General features: G+C 39.2%; 1 protein-coding gene across 3 annotated transcripts in view; it reads left to right on the top strand.

Moving 5' to 3' along the window:
• The window catches only part of CCDC141 (coiled-coil domain containing 141), a 204,310-nt gene that overhangs the window by 135,473 nt on the left and 48,641 nt on the right, over positions 1-20,196 (top strand). For 2 of the 3 annotated variants that reach the window (XM_079923846.1, XM_079923844.1), the window contains exons 9-12: positions 2,233-2,374; positions 4,874-4,993; positions 7,280-7,471; positions 13,593-13,772. In XM_079923846.1, coding sequence (XP_079779972.1) covers positions 2,233-2,374; positions 4,874-4,993; positions 7,280-7,471; positions 13,593-13,772 — 634 coding nt within the window. Of the gene's footprint in view, positions 1-2,232; positions 2,375-4,873; positions 4,994-7,279; positions 7,472-13,592; positions 13,773-16,638; positions 16,710-20,196 lie in introns of those variants that run through there. The other variant, XM_079923845.1, reaches the window with a different exon arrangement.

The raw sequence follows: 20,196 nt of genomic DNA, 5'->3' as shown, positions 1-20,196 counted from the left end.
AAGACATAAATCACCACAAAATAAGACTAATCTCGTAGGTCATTGGAAAATTAAAAATGAATGATCCATCCAAAGACAGCAAGAGATCCTGTTTGGCTCGTTGTGATTCATCTAAATTAAAATTGTGAGTTGCTAGAGAGCAATATATTTATGGAAGGAATGCTTGATTTGTTTTTGTTTCCCCGTTTCCATTTTCTGTGCTGGAGGGGCCTTCAAGATGTGAATTTGAATAAGATATCGTGCCCCTCTAGTGGTCACTTTGCAAACTACAGACAGACATTTCATTACCTAGAGAAGCCAGCCAATTTCAAAAGAGCATGCCAGCCAGGCTAATCCTGTTTCCATCAACACTGAGTGCAAGGGAAAGTGAAATTTTAGAATACTCCCCCCCTACCCCCATCATGTGTCATGGACCCAGAAAAGGTACTATGAGGTGGTAAAGAGTGTGGACTCTGGGATCAGATGAATAGGTTCAAATCCCAGCCCTGCCATTTAATAAATGTGACCTGGGCAAGTTACTGAGCATTTCTGTACCTCACTTTGCTCATCTGCAAAACAGAGATAACAGGTATAGCCAGATCATCGGGTAGTTATGAGAATTAGAAGAGATTACTTAAAACATTAAAAATGGTTCCTTGTCACAGTAAGTGGATTATTTTTAGAAAATGTTTACCCATTTACTATGACAAGCTTTATTCTCTGTACCTATTTTCCACAGTGCTTATTCACCTTTTCTTTTTTATTTATCTTTCTCATTCCAAATTTGCATGTTCTACAGAAAAACCATAACATGTAGGACAACTGGGCTTTTAAGTGCCTTTTTAGCATGCAAAGTCTAAAATGTAGTTAAAATATGATTACTGTTACCAATATAATATTTTTACAGAATTTGTGGATATAAGTACAAGGATTATTTGCTAAACTCTCCTGATTTCTTGATTATACTCTTCACTGTCTCTGAGTTATTAAAATGTGAAGCGAGTTGTTTCAAGTGTAATGTCTGTGGGACCTTAGGCGTCGGGAATAAGATTTCCCCTCCAGTTAAACTTCTCTGGGACTCCGGTGGTCCCACAGGACACACTTGAATCCCATGTGCATTCAACAAGATTCTCAAGCCGCCTGATGACCTCTAAACTCTTGGCAGCCTCATTGTCATTCCTGTGAAGTCCCGTTCCCTCTCAGGCAGTTGGGATCCTGCCCTCATTTCGTTACTAATTCAATTCATTTTTACTGAGTCATAAATTAATTTTTTGAGGTAAAACTACTGAAATCTGTATCTTGTTCCAAGATCTTTTAAAGCTCTGGGTAATTAAATGTGAGAGTTATCAGCTCATCTTTATGAGTATTGGAAGGAAATGACTGATAGGAAATTAAAGACTTCAACTTCTTATATGCAGGGAGAGGCTCTGTCTCAGAGATAGGTTGAAAAATTTTAAAGTGCTCACTGGATCAGCAATGTCCTTTCATTGTCTTGCATTGCTAGTAAGCCTGTGTTGGAAATGGTTAGGAAACTTGCTAATGTGTCTTTAGACCACAGCAAATGGGGTCCAACTCAAAGTTCATTTGTTGTTTTAAAGACATTTTCATTTTATGAGCTGTCATGTCACTTTTCATTTTCTCATGAGGCCAGCACAGGTACAAAATGACAGTGTGAGGCTTGGTTTCTTTTTATGAACAAGTACATCAGATTCCTCATTGTTGGTGATACCTTGGTTTTCACCTAATGATTACAGACTTGAGCATTCGTAAGTATCCAGAACAAGGACCTTAGTGTTACATAAATATTTTACCCTATTGGATCATTCAGTGTTTTGTTAATTGGCTGATCTACACTTCTATTCAAAGAGCATCTTTAGATAAATGAAGCTTTTAAATAACACCCCCAGGAAAACTCTTGGCAAACATACTGTGTTTTTTGCCGTAAGCTTCTCAAAATATCTTAAAGAAATATTAGAAAGTGAACCTTTAGAAGAGAAGATTAGAACTGGTTACAAAAACCCATAACTCATCTTTTCCCTCGGGACTGACCGACTTAAACAAAACAACATAATTTGGTTTTGGTCTCTGCTGTACCAGGACTACAGCTTCTTAACTTCTATTATCCTAAAGCCTGACGCTTAGTAACTTTGATCAAGTCATACTTATCACGAAAGGTTCATTTTCAAATGTTCCCTGTTCCTGGGGCGTCTCTATGAGGGTGGAGTGAACTAACAGCTGGCTTGTTCCATTCAGCTCTCGGGTGACCGGTGTCCGTGAGATGATGGGATGCATCAAGAGGCGAGTTGATCATCTGACTGAACAGTGTTCAGCGCACAGGGAATTTGCTCTTAATAGACAGCAATTAACAGCCTCAGTGGAGGGCTATTTAAGAAAGGTAATTTCATAAAATGTGTCCTCCTTAAGCTACTATTTATTTCTTGGTTTGCATAAGTCTCTTTATTTTTAATTTTTCATTGAAGTATAGTTGACTTACGATATGTAAATTTCAGGTGTACAGCACAGCGATTCAGTTTTTTTTTTGTGGTACGTGGGCCTCTCACTGCCGTGGCCTCTCCCGTTGCAGAGCACAGGCTCCGGACGCGCAGGCCCAGCGGCCATGGCTCACGGGCCCAGCCGCTCCGCGGCATGTGGGATCTTCCCGGACCAGGGCACGAACCCGTGTCCCCTGCATCGGCAGGCGGACTCTCAACAACTGCGCCACCAGGGAAGCCCTCAGTTTTATATATATATATATATATATATATATACTCTTTTTCAGATTCTTTTCCATTAAAGGTTTTTACATAATGTGGAGTATAGTTCCCTGTGCTGTACAGTAGATCCTTGTTGGTTATCTATTTTATGCATAAGCTACTATTTAGATGCAGCTCCTTACCTGGTGATAATAGATGATGGTATGGGAACTGCAGCATGCGGGCACAGTGGGAGGATAGGGGTGTGTCTCCTTAGGATTCCCTTCATCCCACATTAGGCTTTATATTCAAACAGAATGAAATTGTAATTCACTACTGCTCATCAACCATCCCTGCCCCAGGTTGCCAAAACTAAAAGTGTCATCCTCCCTGCCTCCCAGCGCAGAACATGTTTACACAAAGGCAGTTCTCATTTTGCACAGAACTGTGTTAATTGAACCATGTGTATATTGTGATTGTGTCCTCTTTGATTTACGTGGTTCTGTGCGTGGCTCCAATATGCACATTTTGGTTAACATGGCACCACACAACGCAAGAACAGCAGGTAGATACCAAAAATGATGAGTTTTAGGGGTTCCAGGAATAAATTGCCATTATCATAATTTATTGAACCAAGGCAGTGCAAAGGACATGGCCACTCTGAATAAAACCATATGTGTGAAAATCCTTTCTACAAAGTGAATATAGTGGTTTGAAGAATTTTATTTCCCATTTTCAAAGAGGAATAAAAACAGGCAGCTACTATTTGACTAAATAAAAAATTACTTGTCTGGGGGCTTCCCTGGTGGCGCAGTGGTTAAGAATCCACCTGCCAATGCAGAGGACACGGGTTCAAGCCCTGGTCTGGGAAGATCCCACATGCCTCGGAGCAACTAAGCCCGTGAGCCACAACTACTGAGCCCTCGTGCCACAACTACTGAAGCCCGTGAGCCTAGAGCCTATCCTGCACAAGAGAAGCCACAACAATGAGAAGCCCGGGCACCGCAATGAAGAGTAGCCCCCGCTCGCTGCAACTAGAGAAAGCCCGTGCGCAGCAACGAAGACCCCAGGCAGCCAAAAATAAATAATAAATAAAATAAATAAATTTAAAAGAAAATTACTTGTCCGTAGATGGGGTTATAGCAAAAACTAGTAATATCTCAATTACATTAATGCTAATGAACCATGTTGTAAAGTCTGGGTCTCAAATTTTCAATGATGTTTTTTCATTAGTTACAATGGACTTATATACCTGACTTACACAAGTAGAATTAATAGACTTCACAGGAGAGGTCATTAAATAACCAAGTCTCTATCTAAATTGCCTCCTTGCCTGTTATTGATCCAGAGATGGGAATTGGAACCTTGTTCTGATGCCTGGGTCCAGGGAGATTACAAACATGGCGGCAGCTGTAGTGCTGCATTCCCTGGAGCTTGAGATTCAAGCGAATTTGGTGGTGGTGGAAAACACAGTAGAAACTCAAACAGCTGCTGTTGCTTGTGTGGCTACTGCCAAGTCAGAGCCAATTTGACTTTGGGAAGTATGAACTCTAGTCAGAGCAAGGCAGTAACTTGAATTGAATAGAACCCCTTAAACCTCACTGTATTCACTAATTCATGTGTATTGAAGATCAAATCATAATCCCCCACGTTCATCAATTAAATGCCTAAGCGTGTTTCTGTTTTGTTATTACATGTACAGCATGTGGTGCTGTCCCGGGGCCCCTCAGCCCTAAATATAGTAATCCGTAAAGTGATCTAATACCTATGCTGGACCTCTGCTTCAAAATATACCTGTAAATTGGGCCCCTTTCAGTGTACAGTGTATGATCATGACTTAATGCACCAGAAAAATTCATTTCTACTGATGTGTTGACAAGTGAATTATCCTTTCTACGTAATATAGATAATAAATTCTTAGAGAATGTGGATTATTGCCTACATCTCATCGCTGTTAATAAAAGAAATATCTGTAAACATATATCCTCTATTGGTGAGTCAGTAGTATTACCTCATATGAAGAGCAGCATTATGAATTTAAGTAGGAAATACTGAAATATTAAACTATTTTTAGATTAAAATTGGTATACATTTAAAGTATAATGGGAATGTAGAGAGTAATATTTATCTCCTCTACACATATGCATACATATATGCCAATATATATTACTAAGGGTGCAATATATTCTTTATTCCTAAAGGTAGAAATGTCCATTCAGAAAATCAGCCCAGTAATTTCTAATGCAATGGATGTCGGTTCCAGCCTTTCTGAATCAGAGAAGATTTTGAGTACATATCTGGAACTAGATAAACAAGCTAAGGTAAATAAAATGAGTTATTATTATGGTTATGGTTTTGTAAATATGATTTTTCTTTATTTTCAGTAGCTATAAAACTTAATCCTAACTCCCTTGAGGGCTGCAATTCTAAATTAGTCTTCTGGCAGATAATGACTTAAAAACGGCTACCATTATGTGTATCTAAAGTATATTTACAGGTGCATTTATTAGGGCGTTTGAGCTCACGGAAGCTCAGCATTATAGCCTGGTGCTAAACACTCATTTGGCCCTCTTTCCTAGCCTAGGAGATGTTAGCAGCTCCTTGAGGCCAGGAGAGCGCCTCTTCAAGGCTATTTGTGATTTTCTGCTAGAGTAAGTTGCAAGAGAAAATTACCAAGAGCAACATGCATCAGTGCTAGATTCCAGGAGGCAAAAAAATCACAATGTTGTTTGCACACCCAATGTTTAGAGACAGAAACTGCCCCCTCCTCTGCCTGGCACCTTCTCTAGTACCCTCTCACCCCTTTCACATGGGACTTAGGTTCAGACATTCCTGCTAGCAGCTCCAAACCTTCATGAAGTTCCTGCCCGCCCCAGCAGGTGGTTAGGAAGGTGAGGCAAGTGCCCAGGTCTCTAGGAAACAGCCTCGCTATTCAATCATTTCTTTTTTCTGAATTTAATTTTTATTTTATATTGAGCTACAGTTGATTTACAGTGTTATGTTAGTTTCAGGTATACAGCAAAGTGATTCAGTTATACATATACATATATCCATTCTTTCTCAGATTCTTTTTCCATATAGGTATTACAGAGTATTGAGTAGAATTCCCTGTGCTATACAGTAGGTCCTTCTTGATTATCTATTTTATATATAGTAGTGCATATATGTTAATCCAAAACTCCTAATTTATCCAAGAGTCTCCTTCACAGACAGCACCGCCACCTGAAACTCACGGATGAACCAATTATTAATGGGCTGTTTTTAATTCATTTTTTAAAATGTCTAAAATGAAATGCATGCCTGAACTCAAGTTCATTTTTTTAAAAAAGAAAGCCTCATATATTTTATTTAGAGAAGTACTTTTTCTTTTTTTATAAATTTCTTTATTTATTTATTTTTGGTTGCGTTGGGTCTTCGTTGTTGTGCACGGGCTTTCTCTAGTTGCAGTGGGCGGAGGCTACTCTTCGTTGCGGTGCGCGGGCCTCTCATTGCGGTGGCTTCTTTGTTGCAGGGCACGGGCTCTAGGAGCAAGGGCTTCAGTAGTTGTGGCATGCAGGCTCAGTAGTTGTGGCTCGAGGGCTCTAGAGCGCAGGCTCAGTAGTTGTGGCGCACGGGCTTAGTTGCTCTGTGGCATGTGGGATCTTCCCGGACCAGGGATCAAACCCGTGTCCCCTGCATTGGCAGGCAGATTCTTAACCACTGCACCACCAGGGAAGTCCCTTCATTTTTTTATTTAAAAAATTTTAGAGGGAAGGAGGAAATTTCAAGGGGAGAAACTCCTCCACTTCCTCCTTCCAGAGGGCTCTCTGGGAGCAGCTCCTGTAAATTAAAATTACCTCCATTCAGTAGAGTACCTGGGAAGCATATTAAATACAAGTAGGAGAGCAATCCCTCCTTGCTCTAAATGAGAGTGGAGCATCTGTCTTTCATGTTTGCTTGAATCCTAGCTTGGTCTCACGTGAAATTTTACACAGCTCTGCGGCAGTTGTGTAAATAGTGCCTAAAATACCTACTCGTCCATTGAATCAGTGGTTAGATTTCACGTGCCAAAAATTGCACTCAAAAGAAGACATAGGAGAGCAACCCTAGCAAGTCAAATTCACTGACTCTTTAGGTTGTAGATGGAGACTTTAAGAAGACTGCATACTTGATATGGCATTTTTTGTAAATTAAAAAATGAGTGAACAATTTCTATAAACTTGTCATCTCTTATATAACAAAATTAGTTTAAGAATTTTCTAGAGCGACTGGTAAATTTCATAAAGCAATCATCATGTATAATTATTTTATTTAAATTATTTTAAACATTTCTGCCAATGTGTTTTACAACCTTTCTTACTAAACAAACTTTCTTCTATTTGTGACACAGAAAGTAGAATGTTCTAAATAAGACGTATAGGTGATAGACTGAAAGAATAATTTGAGGTAGTTTTCATTTTAAGGTGCCTTTTTTTTTCAAATTTTAAAATATGTGCCTTTTTCATTGAGGAGAGTTTTGGTACAAGTTCAATTAATAATTGTAATAGATGGCTGTACAGAAGGTATTGGAATGTGAGTGTTCATGATTCCCCTGTCAGCTTCTGACCTCCTGTGCCTTGTTTTTATAGGAGACATCACATGAATCAGAAGCAGCTGCAAAACTCTTGACAGAGAAAAATGATTTTGAACCTGATGAAGTGGCATCGCTTTCTTCTAAAGCTAAGTGGCTAGAGGAAGAATTAAACATACTTGGCCAAAGCCTCAGCTCCAGGTCACAAGTCCTGCAAACTTATGTGGCATTTCTAAAGTCATCAGAGGAGGTACGGTACCTATGGGCTGACCTCTTTGACAGAATGGCCTCTGCCCATCTTCCTGCTTTCTAAGGGGATAGAACCCTCGTGGATCGTTCCAGATCCTCCACCCCAGTGCACATACTCACTTATAGCTCCTTTATTCTCCAAGGCACCATACACAGGCTCAAAGAGTAAGTTATTTTACTAAAAACATAATACAAGTGTGTATGTGTAGATACAGACAAATAAGCAAAGTGGCTGTGTTGAAACCCTTTTTACTATGACCTACAAATAAATAAATAAATATATATATATATATATATATATATATATATTTTTTTTTTTTTTTTTGCGGTATGCGGGCCTCTCACTGTTGTGGCCTCTCCCACTGCAGAGCACAGGCTCCGGACGTGCAGGCTCAGCGGCCATGGCTCACGGGCCCAGCCACTCCGCGGCATGTGGGATCTTCCCGGACCGGGGCACGAACCCGTGTCCCCTGCATCAGCAGGCGGACTCTCAACCACTGCGCTACCAGGGAAGCCCCTGGCCTACAAATATTTACAATATCCTAAACATAAAACAAAATTATTTAAAAATAAGTCATTTTCTATTTAAAAATAAGTCATGAATCTCTTTGAATACTTAAGCAATTTGTGTGATTTGTTTAAAATCCACACAATTGGAAGTTATAGGCTGTTGGGTCCCGTCTCAGATCTGTCTTGTTTGATGCTTTTAATAATTTTCCTCTGAGAGCTTTTTCTGAGGCATTGTTTTGACTGGTTTGTACTAAATAATCTGTAAAATTCCCTCTGGTAGACTAGAATTCCATCTCTCAAAGGTCCCAGGTTCTTGAAGGTGACATCAGTCATAGCAAAGCACTTGAGTCCCACCTCATTTAACTCTGGTCCTAATGCTCCCAGGCGCGCGTGGTTCACTCTCCTTTCAGGGAGGGGCTGCTGGTTGAGTGGGAGGTAGAGCCATCAAGGCTCACTCAGGGGTAAAGCCAACCCAAGTTAGGTAGCATCCTCCCGCCACCCTCCCAATACTCTCACCCTTACCTCGCACGACCACATCCTGCCTGCCCACATTCCTCTGCCAGCTCTCGTTCTCTAAGAGTCTTGAGTTCTCACCACTCTGGAGGAAGGCCACGCACAGGCCCTGGAAATCTCAGGGAACCACTGCCTCCTTTTCCACATCTTTCTTTATTCTGGATTTTTAAATTTTTTTCTTATCCTGGAACTCTCAGGGTTAGGCAGAGATATTATAGCCGACAGGTTGTTCTATCAATGAACACTTTTTTTAAAAAAGAAAGAATCTTTTTTTTTAATCTGGTTTATTTATTTGTGGCTGTGTTGGGTCTGCATTGCTGCACATGGGCTTTCTCTAGTTGCAGTGAGCAGGGGCTACTCTTCATTGCAGTGTGCGGGCTTCTCATTGCGGTGGCTTCTCTTGTTGCAGAGCACGGGCTCTAGGTACGCGGGCTTCAGTAGTTGTGGCATGCGGGCTCAGTAGTTGTGGCTCACAGACTCTAGAGTGCAGGCTCAGTAGTTGTGGCGCACGGGCTTAGTTGCTCTGTGGCATGTGGGATCTTCCTGGACCAGGGCTCGAACCCGTGTCCCCTGCCTTGGCAGGTGGCTGCTTAACCACTGCGCCACCAGGGAAGTCCCTCGATGAACATTTTTGTCTCAACTTGAAATGGTGGAGAGGGTACAAAGTAGTGCTTGGTTTTCTGCATCTTCATTGCCAAAAATGTACCTTCTTAGCTTCTAGCTCAGCGCCTACTTCCATGGCCCCCTCTGGCCTCTGGGACCAGGAGTTTTGGGACTAGGGCTGGAACCTTAGCTTTGCAAACAGAGCTTTCCCAAGAAGGACCTCATGTCCTTTCATCTTCCCAGCTTTCACTTAATCTTTTTCTTACCTGGCAGAGCCTTGTGTCCTCACCTCGGCAGTGCTCTCAGTCTGTCAATCTCCTACACCTTCAGGCTTTCTCTCTTTTCTCACCAGCTTGTGCTTATTCAATTCCATTCCATTCCATTCCCCATGTCCTCAACTCCCTGCCTTCTACCCTGACTTCCAACTCCCAATACTAGATCACTCCAACACTCTGTTTACTCAGCTTCTCTTTCCAAGCTTCCAGACGCTCCTGTGGAAAATCACACAATTGTGCTTATTGGTGCTCTTACAAATTTATGGGTCTTTGGCTCAGCTGAGCCCCCCATATGCTCTCTAGTTGGTGTCCATTCAGTAGTGAGTCGCAAACTTCTTACTGCAGTTTCCATTCCTAAATGTCGGCTTATGCCCTTACCTTGTATGTGACTGAAAAACATGAATCCATTGAGCTTAACTGCCTTGACTTCCTTCAGCTTCCAAACCCACTGACATATTCACCCTTCCTCCACTGTCACCAATAAAGTGGAGCTTCTCATGTGTGCTGCACTAATCAGCCATCAGTCCCTCCCTGTCTGCTCCTACATCCTTCAGAATCTGGCTTCAGCATCCATCCTCTAATTTTAAAAATTTGCTTTTTCTGTTGCTTCCTTCTCTTTGGTCTACAGTTCTGCCCAAATAGTCTTGCCCTCACTGAAGCTACCACTCTGTAATTTTCCTTCCATTCACAACTGGACTCTTGGGATGGGAAGATGACATTTCTTTTCTCTTCTTCCTGATCCTCCCTAATCCTCATCCCACTGCCATTTGGTTTATCCCCTTTTCCATCCTGCCGTTTGCACCTCTTCACTCCATTCTTATGAGCTTATACTTACTACTTACCAGTTGACAGGTGAAATGGTCAATCTTTATCCCACTTAATCCCTCTGCTGTATTTATTTAACCCAGTTACTCACATTCACCTCCTTTGACTTTAAACAGATTTATTGAGGTATAATTTACATAGCATAAAATTCACCTATTTTAGGATGTAATGATTTTTGGCATATTTATAGAGTTGTGTAACCATCACTGCACTCCAGTTTTGGTATATTTCCATCACCCCAAAAAGAGACCTGGGGTATACTTTTCACCAATCCTGGTTTCCACCACCCCTCCCCCCTGCCCCCAACCTCAGGCAAGCACTACTCTGCTTTCTGTCCCTATAGATTTGCCTTATTTGAATATTTCACATAAGTGAAATTAGCCTGTCTACTTCTTTATCTGTTCTTTTTCCTGATTCAGTTCTCTGTTCCTAAAGTGTGGTGGGTTACAGAGTTCTTGCCTGTGCTCCCTCTTTTGTACATTCTATACATGTTGCCTACAAAAATCACCCACCCTCCCACAAACACACCTATAGTTTCAATTTCCCAGTAACTCAAAACTGGTTCCTCAACCCCAGCTCTTCTGAGCTCCAGGCCAATGCTTTCAACTTCCAATCATACTAATTACCTATGTATTCTGTAGCTTCCTGAAGCTCAACAAAACACAACTGGTTATCTTTTCCTCAAACGTGTTTCCTTCTGTATTTTGGCATTGGATTAATGACCCCACTGTCTTTCAAAAGTCCTATGTAGAAGCTCAAAGTCTGTTCCGATCCCTTTCTTAATGAGCAGTTATTTTTGTACTAGGCCCTGAACTTTTCATTCTTGATCTCATTTCATCCTTATAATATCCCTATGTTTATTTACTATTATCCCTACTTTGCAAATGAGGGAAACTGAGGCTCTGAGAAGTTAGGTAGGTAAGACCAAACAGGTAGTAAACATCAGAGCTGAAGTTTAATTCCCAATCTCCTCCCTCTTGTTTTTTCAAACATCAAAGGCCATGCTAGGGGCTTCCCTGGTGGCGCAGTGTTTGAGAATCTGCCTGCTAATGCAGGGGACACGGGTTCGAGCCCTGGTCTGGGAGGATCCCACATGCTGTGGAGCAACTAGGCCCGTGAGACACAACTACTGAGCCTGCACGTCTGGAGTCTGTGCTCCGCAAAAAGAGAGGCCGCGACTGTGAGAGGCCCACGCACCGTGATGAAGAGTGGCCCCCGCTTGCCACAACTAGAGAAAGCCCTCGCACAGAAACGAAGACCCAACACAACAAAAATAAATTAATTAATTAATAAACTCCTACCCCCAACATCTAAAAAAAAAACACGCCATGCTATCCCATGTCTGTCTTTAGAGACAACCTAAGAGATTTCTGAATTCCCCTTCTTCATTTGTACCATCACCTTCTCAGTTTAGGTCCTCATCATCCTTTGCCCAGCTTAAAGAAATTGTATCTGCCTGTTCTCTCTGCCTCCTATAATTCTCCCCTTTATGCCTTTCAGAAAATGGTCATTCTAAAGCAAATCTGATCATGTCACTTCCTGAAATTCAGGTTATATGACAAATGTAATTTATGAAGCAAGTTATAACTTTTACCCCCAAATGGGTAATGTATTAAAGTTGATCATTAATTCACTTAAAAAACGAAACTAGTCCAGATTCAAGGAAATCCCTACAATGACATCATGCTCACTTACATTCAAGGAGGCTTTTTTGAGCAGTTGGAAAAGGAGGATGAATTAAAGTTTATGTTTTAAGAATTTCATTTAACCAACAGCCCATGATATTGACACCCCCGCCTGTAGCATACTATCCCATTGAAGTACTGATGGCTGTCATGCCGATTCCGAGTCATTGTGATAGCTGTCAGTTGTTTCAAACTAACGAGAGTGTGTCACAGTTTGTTGAGTATAGTAGCAAACGAGTTGAAACCTACTGACGGCTTTATGCCAACACAATGATCACTCTCACTTCTTTCTTACCACTCAGGTTGTGCTATCTGGATGTCACCCACACCAAGATCATTTATCGTGCTCTGAACCAGCCAGTGTTTCACACTTGTGCCTTCACACGTGTTATTCCTTCCATCTGGGGCCCCCTTCTCCTGTTCCCTCTCACCCTGGACAATTCTGAAAGACACAGATCAAATGTCGCTTCCTTTGGGAAATTCTTGCCTGTTTACTTTATGTAGAGCTGGTGGTCCCTCCTCAGTGTGCCCAGAACACTGTGGGCATACTTGCCTTTTTGTTGTAATAATCTGTTTATGGTTCTCTTTCTCCCAGAATTATCTTTGGGAACCCAATGAAATAACTGCTAAATTCTTACTACGGAATCTTAGGAGACTCCATGGAGGAGGTAGTATTTTAACTGTCTCATGATGGATTATGTAGGAGCAGAAAACTGAGGAAAGATTATCCAGGGCTGAGGAAACAAGTATCAGGAAAACAGTCATGAATAAATGGACTATGGAAAAAGAGGAGACAACTTCTGTTTCTAAGTGCCCTTTGCAGCGCTCATTAAATTAAGAATGATATTGAAATCTTGAAAATATAGTGACTAACCATTGCCTGAAATTTCTTATCCCATTTATATTGCTTTCAGTAGTTATGAGCTCTTTGAGTCTTATCCTATTGGCCATTAAGTATTATTCAAAATGCATAAAAACTTGTGTCAAAAATTTTCTACCATTTCTACAATACCCAGTTAAATGATCTGGTTCTGCAGGCACATCTGATTTTATATAAGCTCTGTCCAAAGAGAGTGATTTAAAATAATCTAGTATTGCTTACCTTGGTTAGCCAATGAGAAAATATAATTCTAGGGAGGTGAAGTAATGAACCTCAGTAAGATTTGCGCATGGAGGCAGTTTAATATTAATACATGTACAGAAAATTCATAATTATTTGTACTCTTTTGTTCTGGTTTATCACTGATGAGAAGCAAATTGTGATTTGCTAATTATGAATAACTTTCCACTGACTTACATTTCTTTCTGATTTGTATTCCTTGATTGTATATGTTTATCTTTCTCCTGAATTATAAAACTCAGCTTTAAATGGAACCACATTGGTCTTTGACATAAGCTGTCTCCAATTGCAAAACATACACATATATAATACATAAATATGATTTTGGCTACAGTAAATAGGGCTTCTGGATAATAAACTTGTCAGGTCAAGTTACTACCCAGTAGCAGTCAGTCTGATCTGTCAAAAACCTGAATAGATTTTCATGTCTTTTCAGTAAGTTGACAATATTTAATAATTATTTAAAGAATTCTGAAATGTAGGTTCCAATTAAGTTTTATATAGGCTTTTATTGGAATCTAGTATTTTTCTCTTTAAAAATGTTTTTAAGTGTTCTTAACTTTCATTTATATTCTTTTATTTTTTTTTAAGGTAGAGGAGCAATGTCAGGGCCTAAGGGAGTTTTACCAAACTGATATCCTGCGAAAGGAAGAGGGTGTTGCTGAAGCTGAGCGTCTCTCAGACTCAGTGGAGAAGCAGTGGCAGCTGTTTTTAAAGAGGAGCTTTTTAACTCAAGACCTCGGGCTCAAGTTCCTTAATTTAATAAATATGGTGAGAATAACATTAAATGAGTCACACCTTCTTCAAGGATCACTTTTCAAAGTCAGAGTCATAAATTTAAAAGTTCAGTTGTCTGTTATTCAGCTGTGCTGGTTTAGGAAGTTCTTTTTAGCTCCATTCAACCTAGAATAGTCCTGAAGCCCAGCATTTATGTGCTTCTTTGCTCCTAGACCTCTTGTGAGTTTATCACATGAAGGCTAGTTTATCTATTAACAAGAAAGAGTGACTATAATCCAAATGTAACATTATTATTATTACATAGAGTCCTCAGAAGATCACCCAGAAGTTCTGAGTTATGTTGAAAGCATGCAACAAGATCCTTACAAGATTTCCAGAGGCGAAAGATAACATCTAGGATGAATCTTCATTTCAAAGAATTTCTTACAATACCAGATCTTTTCATAGCAAAGCTCCATTATATTTAGAAATGTACCCTAAACTTTAGTTGTTAAGTTATGTCTGTGAAGTATCCTAGAATCGACCTCAGGCCCATATAAAGTTCTCCACAGAATTCTTGAAAGATGGTTAATCCACCTCTCCTTCAATATTTCAAGTATCTTCCTTATGAAACTGTTCATTTTATTGTTAGAAAATGCCAGCTGCTAGGAAAGTTTTTTATTTTTTAATGTTAAGTCGAAGCTGTCTTCATATCTGATTCTAACCCTCTGTAGCTCCACAGGGGGAAAAATGTATGCATATTTCATTTCTCTTACACACGAAAGTTTTTCAAACCTTGAAAACAGTTGCAAAGTCTAATTTGAGTCTTTTCTGCAGTGAACTAGATATAAATCCTTTCTATCATTTAGGAGGTAGCTTTCTCTCTTTCTTCATCCTAATCCTTCCTCCCAGAATTTTCCATGATTTGTCAATATCATTCATAACATGTAAACAAGAAGTAAAGTACAACTTCAACACAGAGTACAAAGTGTACATCATTCTTTACTAATGAGACCTAAGGTTGTACTAGCACTTTTAGCAATAATTTCACTTTGTTGGTTCATATTAAGCCTGTGATGGAAAAACTGCAATTGCATTACATTTTTATTGCAGTTCCTGCCAGGCTAGGTCTCTCCCATTTTATATCCATGTCGCCTATTTATCTTTTACATACAAATGTGAACCTTTATATTTATTCCTATTTTATATCACTTTGTTAGTTTTGACTCATGATTCCATCTTGTTAAACTAATTTGGAGCCTGCTATCTATTGCATTAGCCATCTCTCCTGGGTTTAATTCTGTATATTAATAAGTAAGTCTCTTGTGGCTGCAATTAGATCTTTAATAAAAGTGTCTGAGGGTCAGATTGCTACCCCAATCCATTAAGCAATCAATTGATTAACCAGTCTTTTAAACAATCGTGGACATTCCCAATAGTACTTTATTTTAACCACTTTTTCTTAAGTCTATAATGGAAGACACTGCTCGAAGGAAGGTCTATCTACCTAGTATCCTATCAATTGTATAATATAATTTGGCAAAAATTAGTTTGACTCCTAGTGATCATAGGGTTCTTTCCAAAGTGCTCACAATCTGCTTGATCAATGATGACTTTATTGCCCTGGTTTTCAATGTCAAGCTTACTGACAGGTAAATCACATAGGCCATCTTTTCCCCCATTTGAAAATCAGGGCATTTTCCTTTCTCTAATTTTCTGGCCCTTCTCCTATTTTCTGTAGATTTGCAAAGATGACTGACATCTGCAATTTTCTCAGTACTCTGACATGTGATGAATCTCAGTCTGGAGCCTGAATTCATTTGGAAGAGTTGGGCTCTAACTACCCTCATCTACTTTGAGCTACAATTTCCTCTTTATCTTCATTGTTTCAAACTTTGTTGTTTAAAGACCGGTCTTCTTAAATCTATATGGAAACAAAATATGCATTAAATAATTCTAATTTATCTAATACTATCCGTATGCATCAGAGAAAATTTGCTGAGTATTTTACCTATGTTCTTATGTTATATTGGTGCTTTACTGTTAAAAAAATTGTTATTTTTTACTTGGAACATTTAGAACATATCTGTCTATCTATCTTTAATATTTTTACTCTTTTTAAGTATATCTTTATATCCTTCTCTTCATTGTGTATTTCTCCAATTTGCACTCATAAGGGAGTTTACATATTTGCAAACTGCACTTTTTTTGTCTATCCTTTTTCTTACTAACTTCCTTTTGAGAAATTATATTTTTCAGTTTTGGAATTTCCAGTTGGTTCTTTTTTATTAGATTTATATTGCCAGTGAAATTCTCCTTTTTTATCTTCTCTTTCTCCATCTTTCCTATACTTTCGTGACCGTATTAATCATGGGTATTTTAAAGTGTTTGTCAGCTAAGTCCAACATCTGGATCTGGAATTGTTTCTATTGTCTACTTTTTCTCTCGGTTTCCAGCTCTGTCATCCTATCTTGGGATGATGAGAGAATATCTATCAAATGCCAAGCATTATGTATAAAAAAATTGTAGGAGTTCCAGATGGTGTTATCTTCTTTCCTTAGGTGGGTGTTGGTTGAAGATCACTTAAGCCAATCAGGAGCTGGTGGAGTTGAGTCCGGAGTACAGTCCTGTCAATGCTCCATCTATTCTGTTGACCTTGGGCTCTCAGCGTTTTCAAGTTAGAGCTTGGGGCCTTCTCTGAGGTCTCTCCCCCTGGCAGGTCTGCAATTTGGGGAGTCTTGGGAGATAGCTGAAAAACTTCCACTCTGCTTTTCAGAGGCTTTTGCTTGGGTTTTTTAATCCACTGCCCTGTTCAGCCCCAGTATTTTGTCAATGTTCTGAGATGAAGATGAGCTGTGTGCTTGAACCCCCATCCCCACTAGTGTCTGTCAAAAGTTCTGTTGTTTTCTCTGTTCCCCAGTAAAGCCTCACGATCAGCCTCCTGTCGGCATACAGAGTTGGGAAACGCCCCTGACTGGGGTAGGAGAGGTGACAGGTGAGCTTACCACTCTCAGGTTCGTCCTTCTCTGGAGTCTTGGCCTCTTTAGTTCTTTTTGCCTTCAAATAGATGCTTTCTGCATTTATTCCAGCTTTTCTAGTTGTTCTAGGCAGAAGCACTGCTCTGCCACTAGCTATTCCATCCTACCCAAAAACAGAAGTCCTTTATTACTTACTTAGAATGTTTAAGATTGTACAGTCAGATTTGCATTTAAGATCTGTAGCAGGAATCCATTCAAAATTATATTTTGTATTTTTGTCTAAATAAACTTAGGTTTCATGATATTCAAATGTCCATTTAGAGTTTTCAGCAACAGTGTGTATTTTACTACATACCTTGGTGGTCTTGTATCTTGACATTATAAACATGGCTACTTTACCCCAAGGTCCTTACCACTGTCATATGATAAATAAATTCCTCCTCATTGATGAGAATTAAGGTCCACATAATGCTTAACTTTATTGGTTCAGTGACATTCTGCGATATGAATGGTAAAGCCATTTGGTAAAGCCAGTATAACACAATTTTTATTCTCTTCATATCTTTGGGACCATTAGGCTTTTAAACAAGCATTATTGCTGAAGTGTGGTAACCAGTTTGGTTACTAAGAAGGAAGAAGTCCCGCTGGCATTTCCCACTCAGTGTTCTGCTCTTGATTGGGTTGCCGAGGCTCAGATTTTCAAGCTTGAAATTAAAAAAAAATGTTTCAGTGCATCTAAAAATCATCACAATCAGAAAAACTGATTTAGGGCAGAAATCTGGCAGACATCTTGATGAAAGTGCCAATTTACTAATTTATAGTGGCAAATACCAAGAATGCTACATGGAATACTGCCTTCCAGTTATCAAGATATCTGAAAGGCAAGATGTCAGAAGACCACTCATTGTGTGTGAATCTACATGGAAAATGGATAATTTAGTGCCCTGTTTAGATGATGGCAAATTTTCCAATGACCTTATACAGAAGTAGAATGAGTAGTGTGTTTACTAACTAGACCTCAGGCAAATTATTTAATCTTTCTGAGTGGCCAAAATATTTGTTTGCCAAATGCATAATCACTCTTCTTGAATCCTGCTAGCTAGGCATCAGCAGATCCTACCATAGCTCTCTTTTCTAGGCTTCATTCAGAGCATATACTCTTCCGATTGTAGTTGACATTGACATGCTGCAAATTCCAAGTTTACATTAAATTGTGTATTATATAACATTTTGATTAATATTTTCTTAATAATATGGGAAAGATACCCTATCTTTATTTATAGCATAGATAAAAATATGATTTGCTTTAGGGCCTGCTGTGGCTGTCTAATGCCTTTCATAATATGTGAGTCTTGTTCATCATAATTACAGAATACATCATTTTACTACTAGATCCCCAAATTCATAGGAGAAGTCACATTTAGCACCTGCAGGTATTTTTTCAATTAAATGACACTTTATAATGTCTACATTAATATAAAAATATAAATGTGCAATATTAATGTCGTTTAAAATAATTTTAAAATAAAATGGCCTGTGATTTAAAATATCCTGTTACATATTCATGGCACTATCTTCTGACTATAATCTAAAAGGTCCCGTGACTTTTAGATACCCAGCTGTCATTGCCATTGTAGAAATCCGTGTGCAATTGCTCCTTAGAAATTCAAGGATTTACTGAGAAAAGCTGGCCATCAAAGTAAAAATTACTGTTTTGCCAAACAAATATTCTTCTGCATTTTTTTGATGTTTGACATAAAAAAAGCCTATTGTCTTACTCTCTACCTCTCTTATCCTTCTGCCTCTGATTGAATTTCCAGTAGTTTAAAATCATTGTTTAAAGGATTTCAAATCAGAGATCTAGAACATATGAAAGTTGGCAAGAGAAGTCTTGGAATTTAGATATTGTTCTTCTGGTGCACAATAGAGATACAAATATAGAGATACAGTTGGCCCTCCATATCCACTGCTTCCAAATCCCTGGATTCAACCAACCTCAGAGCTAAACATAGTACACCATCCACAGTTAGTTGAAACCTGCGGATATGGAGGGCCAACCATGGGACTTGAGCATCCACTGGTTTTGGTATCCGTGGTGAGTCCTGGAACCAGTCCCTGCCTCCCACCCTGCTGCCGTGAATACCGAGGGACAACTGTATATAGAGGTACATTTCAGTTCTCACAAAACAGAGTAACTTGAGGAACTGCTCACAAGGAAAATTTTAAATAATTCTATTGAGTTGGCCAAAAGGTTTGTTCGGTTTTTTCTGTAAGATGGCTCTAGTAGCACTTAGTTGTCTTTAACTTCATTTGAAACAATTTTGTTAGATTGTATATGACAGCTGTCATATGAGCGTCATTTAAAAAACTACTTATCAAAACTGGTGAATTTTTGTGTAGCCATTTTAATACTGAAGATGGAAAAAAAGCAACATTTTTGGCACATTATGCTTTATTATTTCAAGAAAGGTAAAAACGCAACTGAAATGCAAAAAAAGATTTGTGCAGTGTATGGAGAAGGTGCTGTGACTGATGGAACATGGCAAAAGTGTTCTGCGAAGTTTCGTGCTGGAGATTTCTCGCTGGACGCTACACCATGGTCGGGTAGACCAGTTGAAGTTGATAGCGATCAAATTTAGACATTAGTTGAGAACAATCAACGTTATACCACATGTGAGATAGCCGACATACTCAAAATATCCAAATCAAGCGTTGAAAATCATTTGCACCAACTTGGTTATGTTAATCATTTTGATGTTTGGGTTCCACATAAGTTAAGTGAAAAAAACCTTCTTGACTGTATTTCCTCATGTGATTCTCTACTTAAACATAACAAAAACGTTCCATTTTTAAAACAAATTTTTACGGGTGATGAAAAGTGGATACTGTACAATAATGTGGAACAGAAGAGCTCATGGGGCAAGTGAGACGAACCACACCAAAGGCTAGTCTTCATCCAGAAAAGGTGATGTTGTGTCTATGGTGGGATTGGAAGGGAGTCCTCTATTATGAGCTCCTTCTGGAAAACCAAATGATTAATTCCAACAAGTACTGCTCCCAATTAGACCAACTGAAAGCAGCACTTGACGAAAAACGTCCAGAATTAGTCAACAGAAAACACATAATCTTCCATCAGGATAACACAAGACCACATGCCTCTTTGATGACCAGGCAAAAACTGTTACAGCTTGGCTGGGAAGTTCTGATTCATCCGCCATATTCACCAGAAATTGCACCTTCGGATTTCCATTTATTTTGGTCTTTACAAAATTCTCTTAATGGAAAAAATTTCAGTTCCCTTGAAGACTGGAAAAGGCACCTGGAACAGTTCTTTGCTCAAAAAGATAAAAAGTTTTGGGAAGACGGAATTATGAAGCTGCCTGAAAAATGGCAGAAGGTAGTGGACCAAAAGGGTGAATACGTTGTTCAATAACGTTCTTGGTGAAAATGAAAAATGTGTCTTTTAGTTTTATTTAAAAACCAAAGGGACTTTTTGGCCC

This window comes from Stenella coeruleoalba, assembly GCF_951394435.1.
Source record: "Stenella coeruleoalba genome assembly, chromosome: 6".
NCBI lineage: Eukaryota > Metazoa > Chordata > Mammalia > Artiodactyla > Delphinidae > Stenella > Stenella coeruleoalba.
Note: the sequence above shows the minus strand (reverse complement) of the source record. Positions and strands in the feature narration are given on the sequence as shown.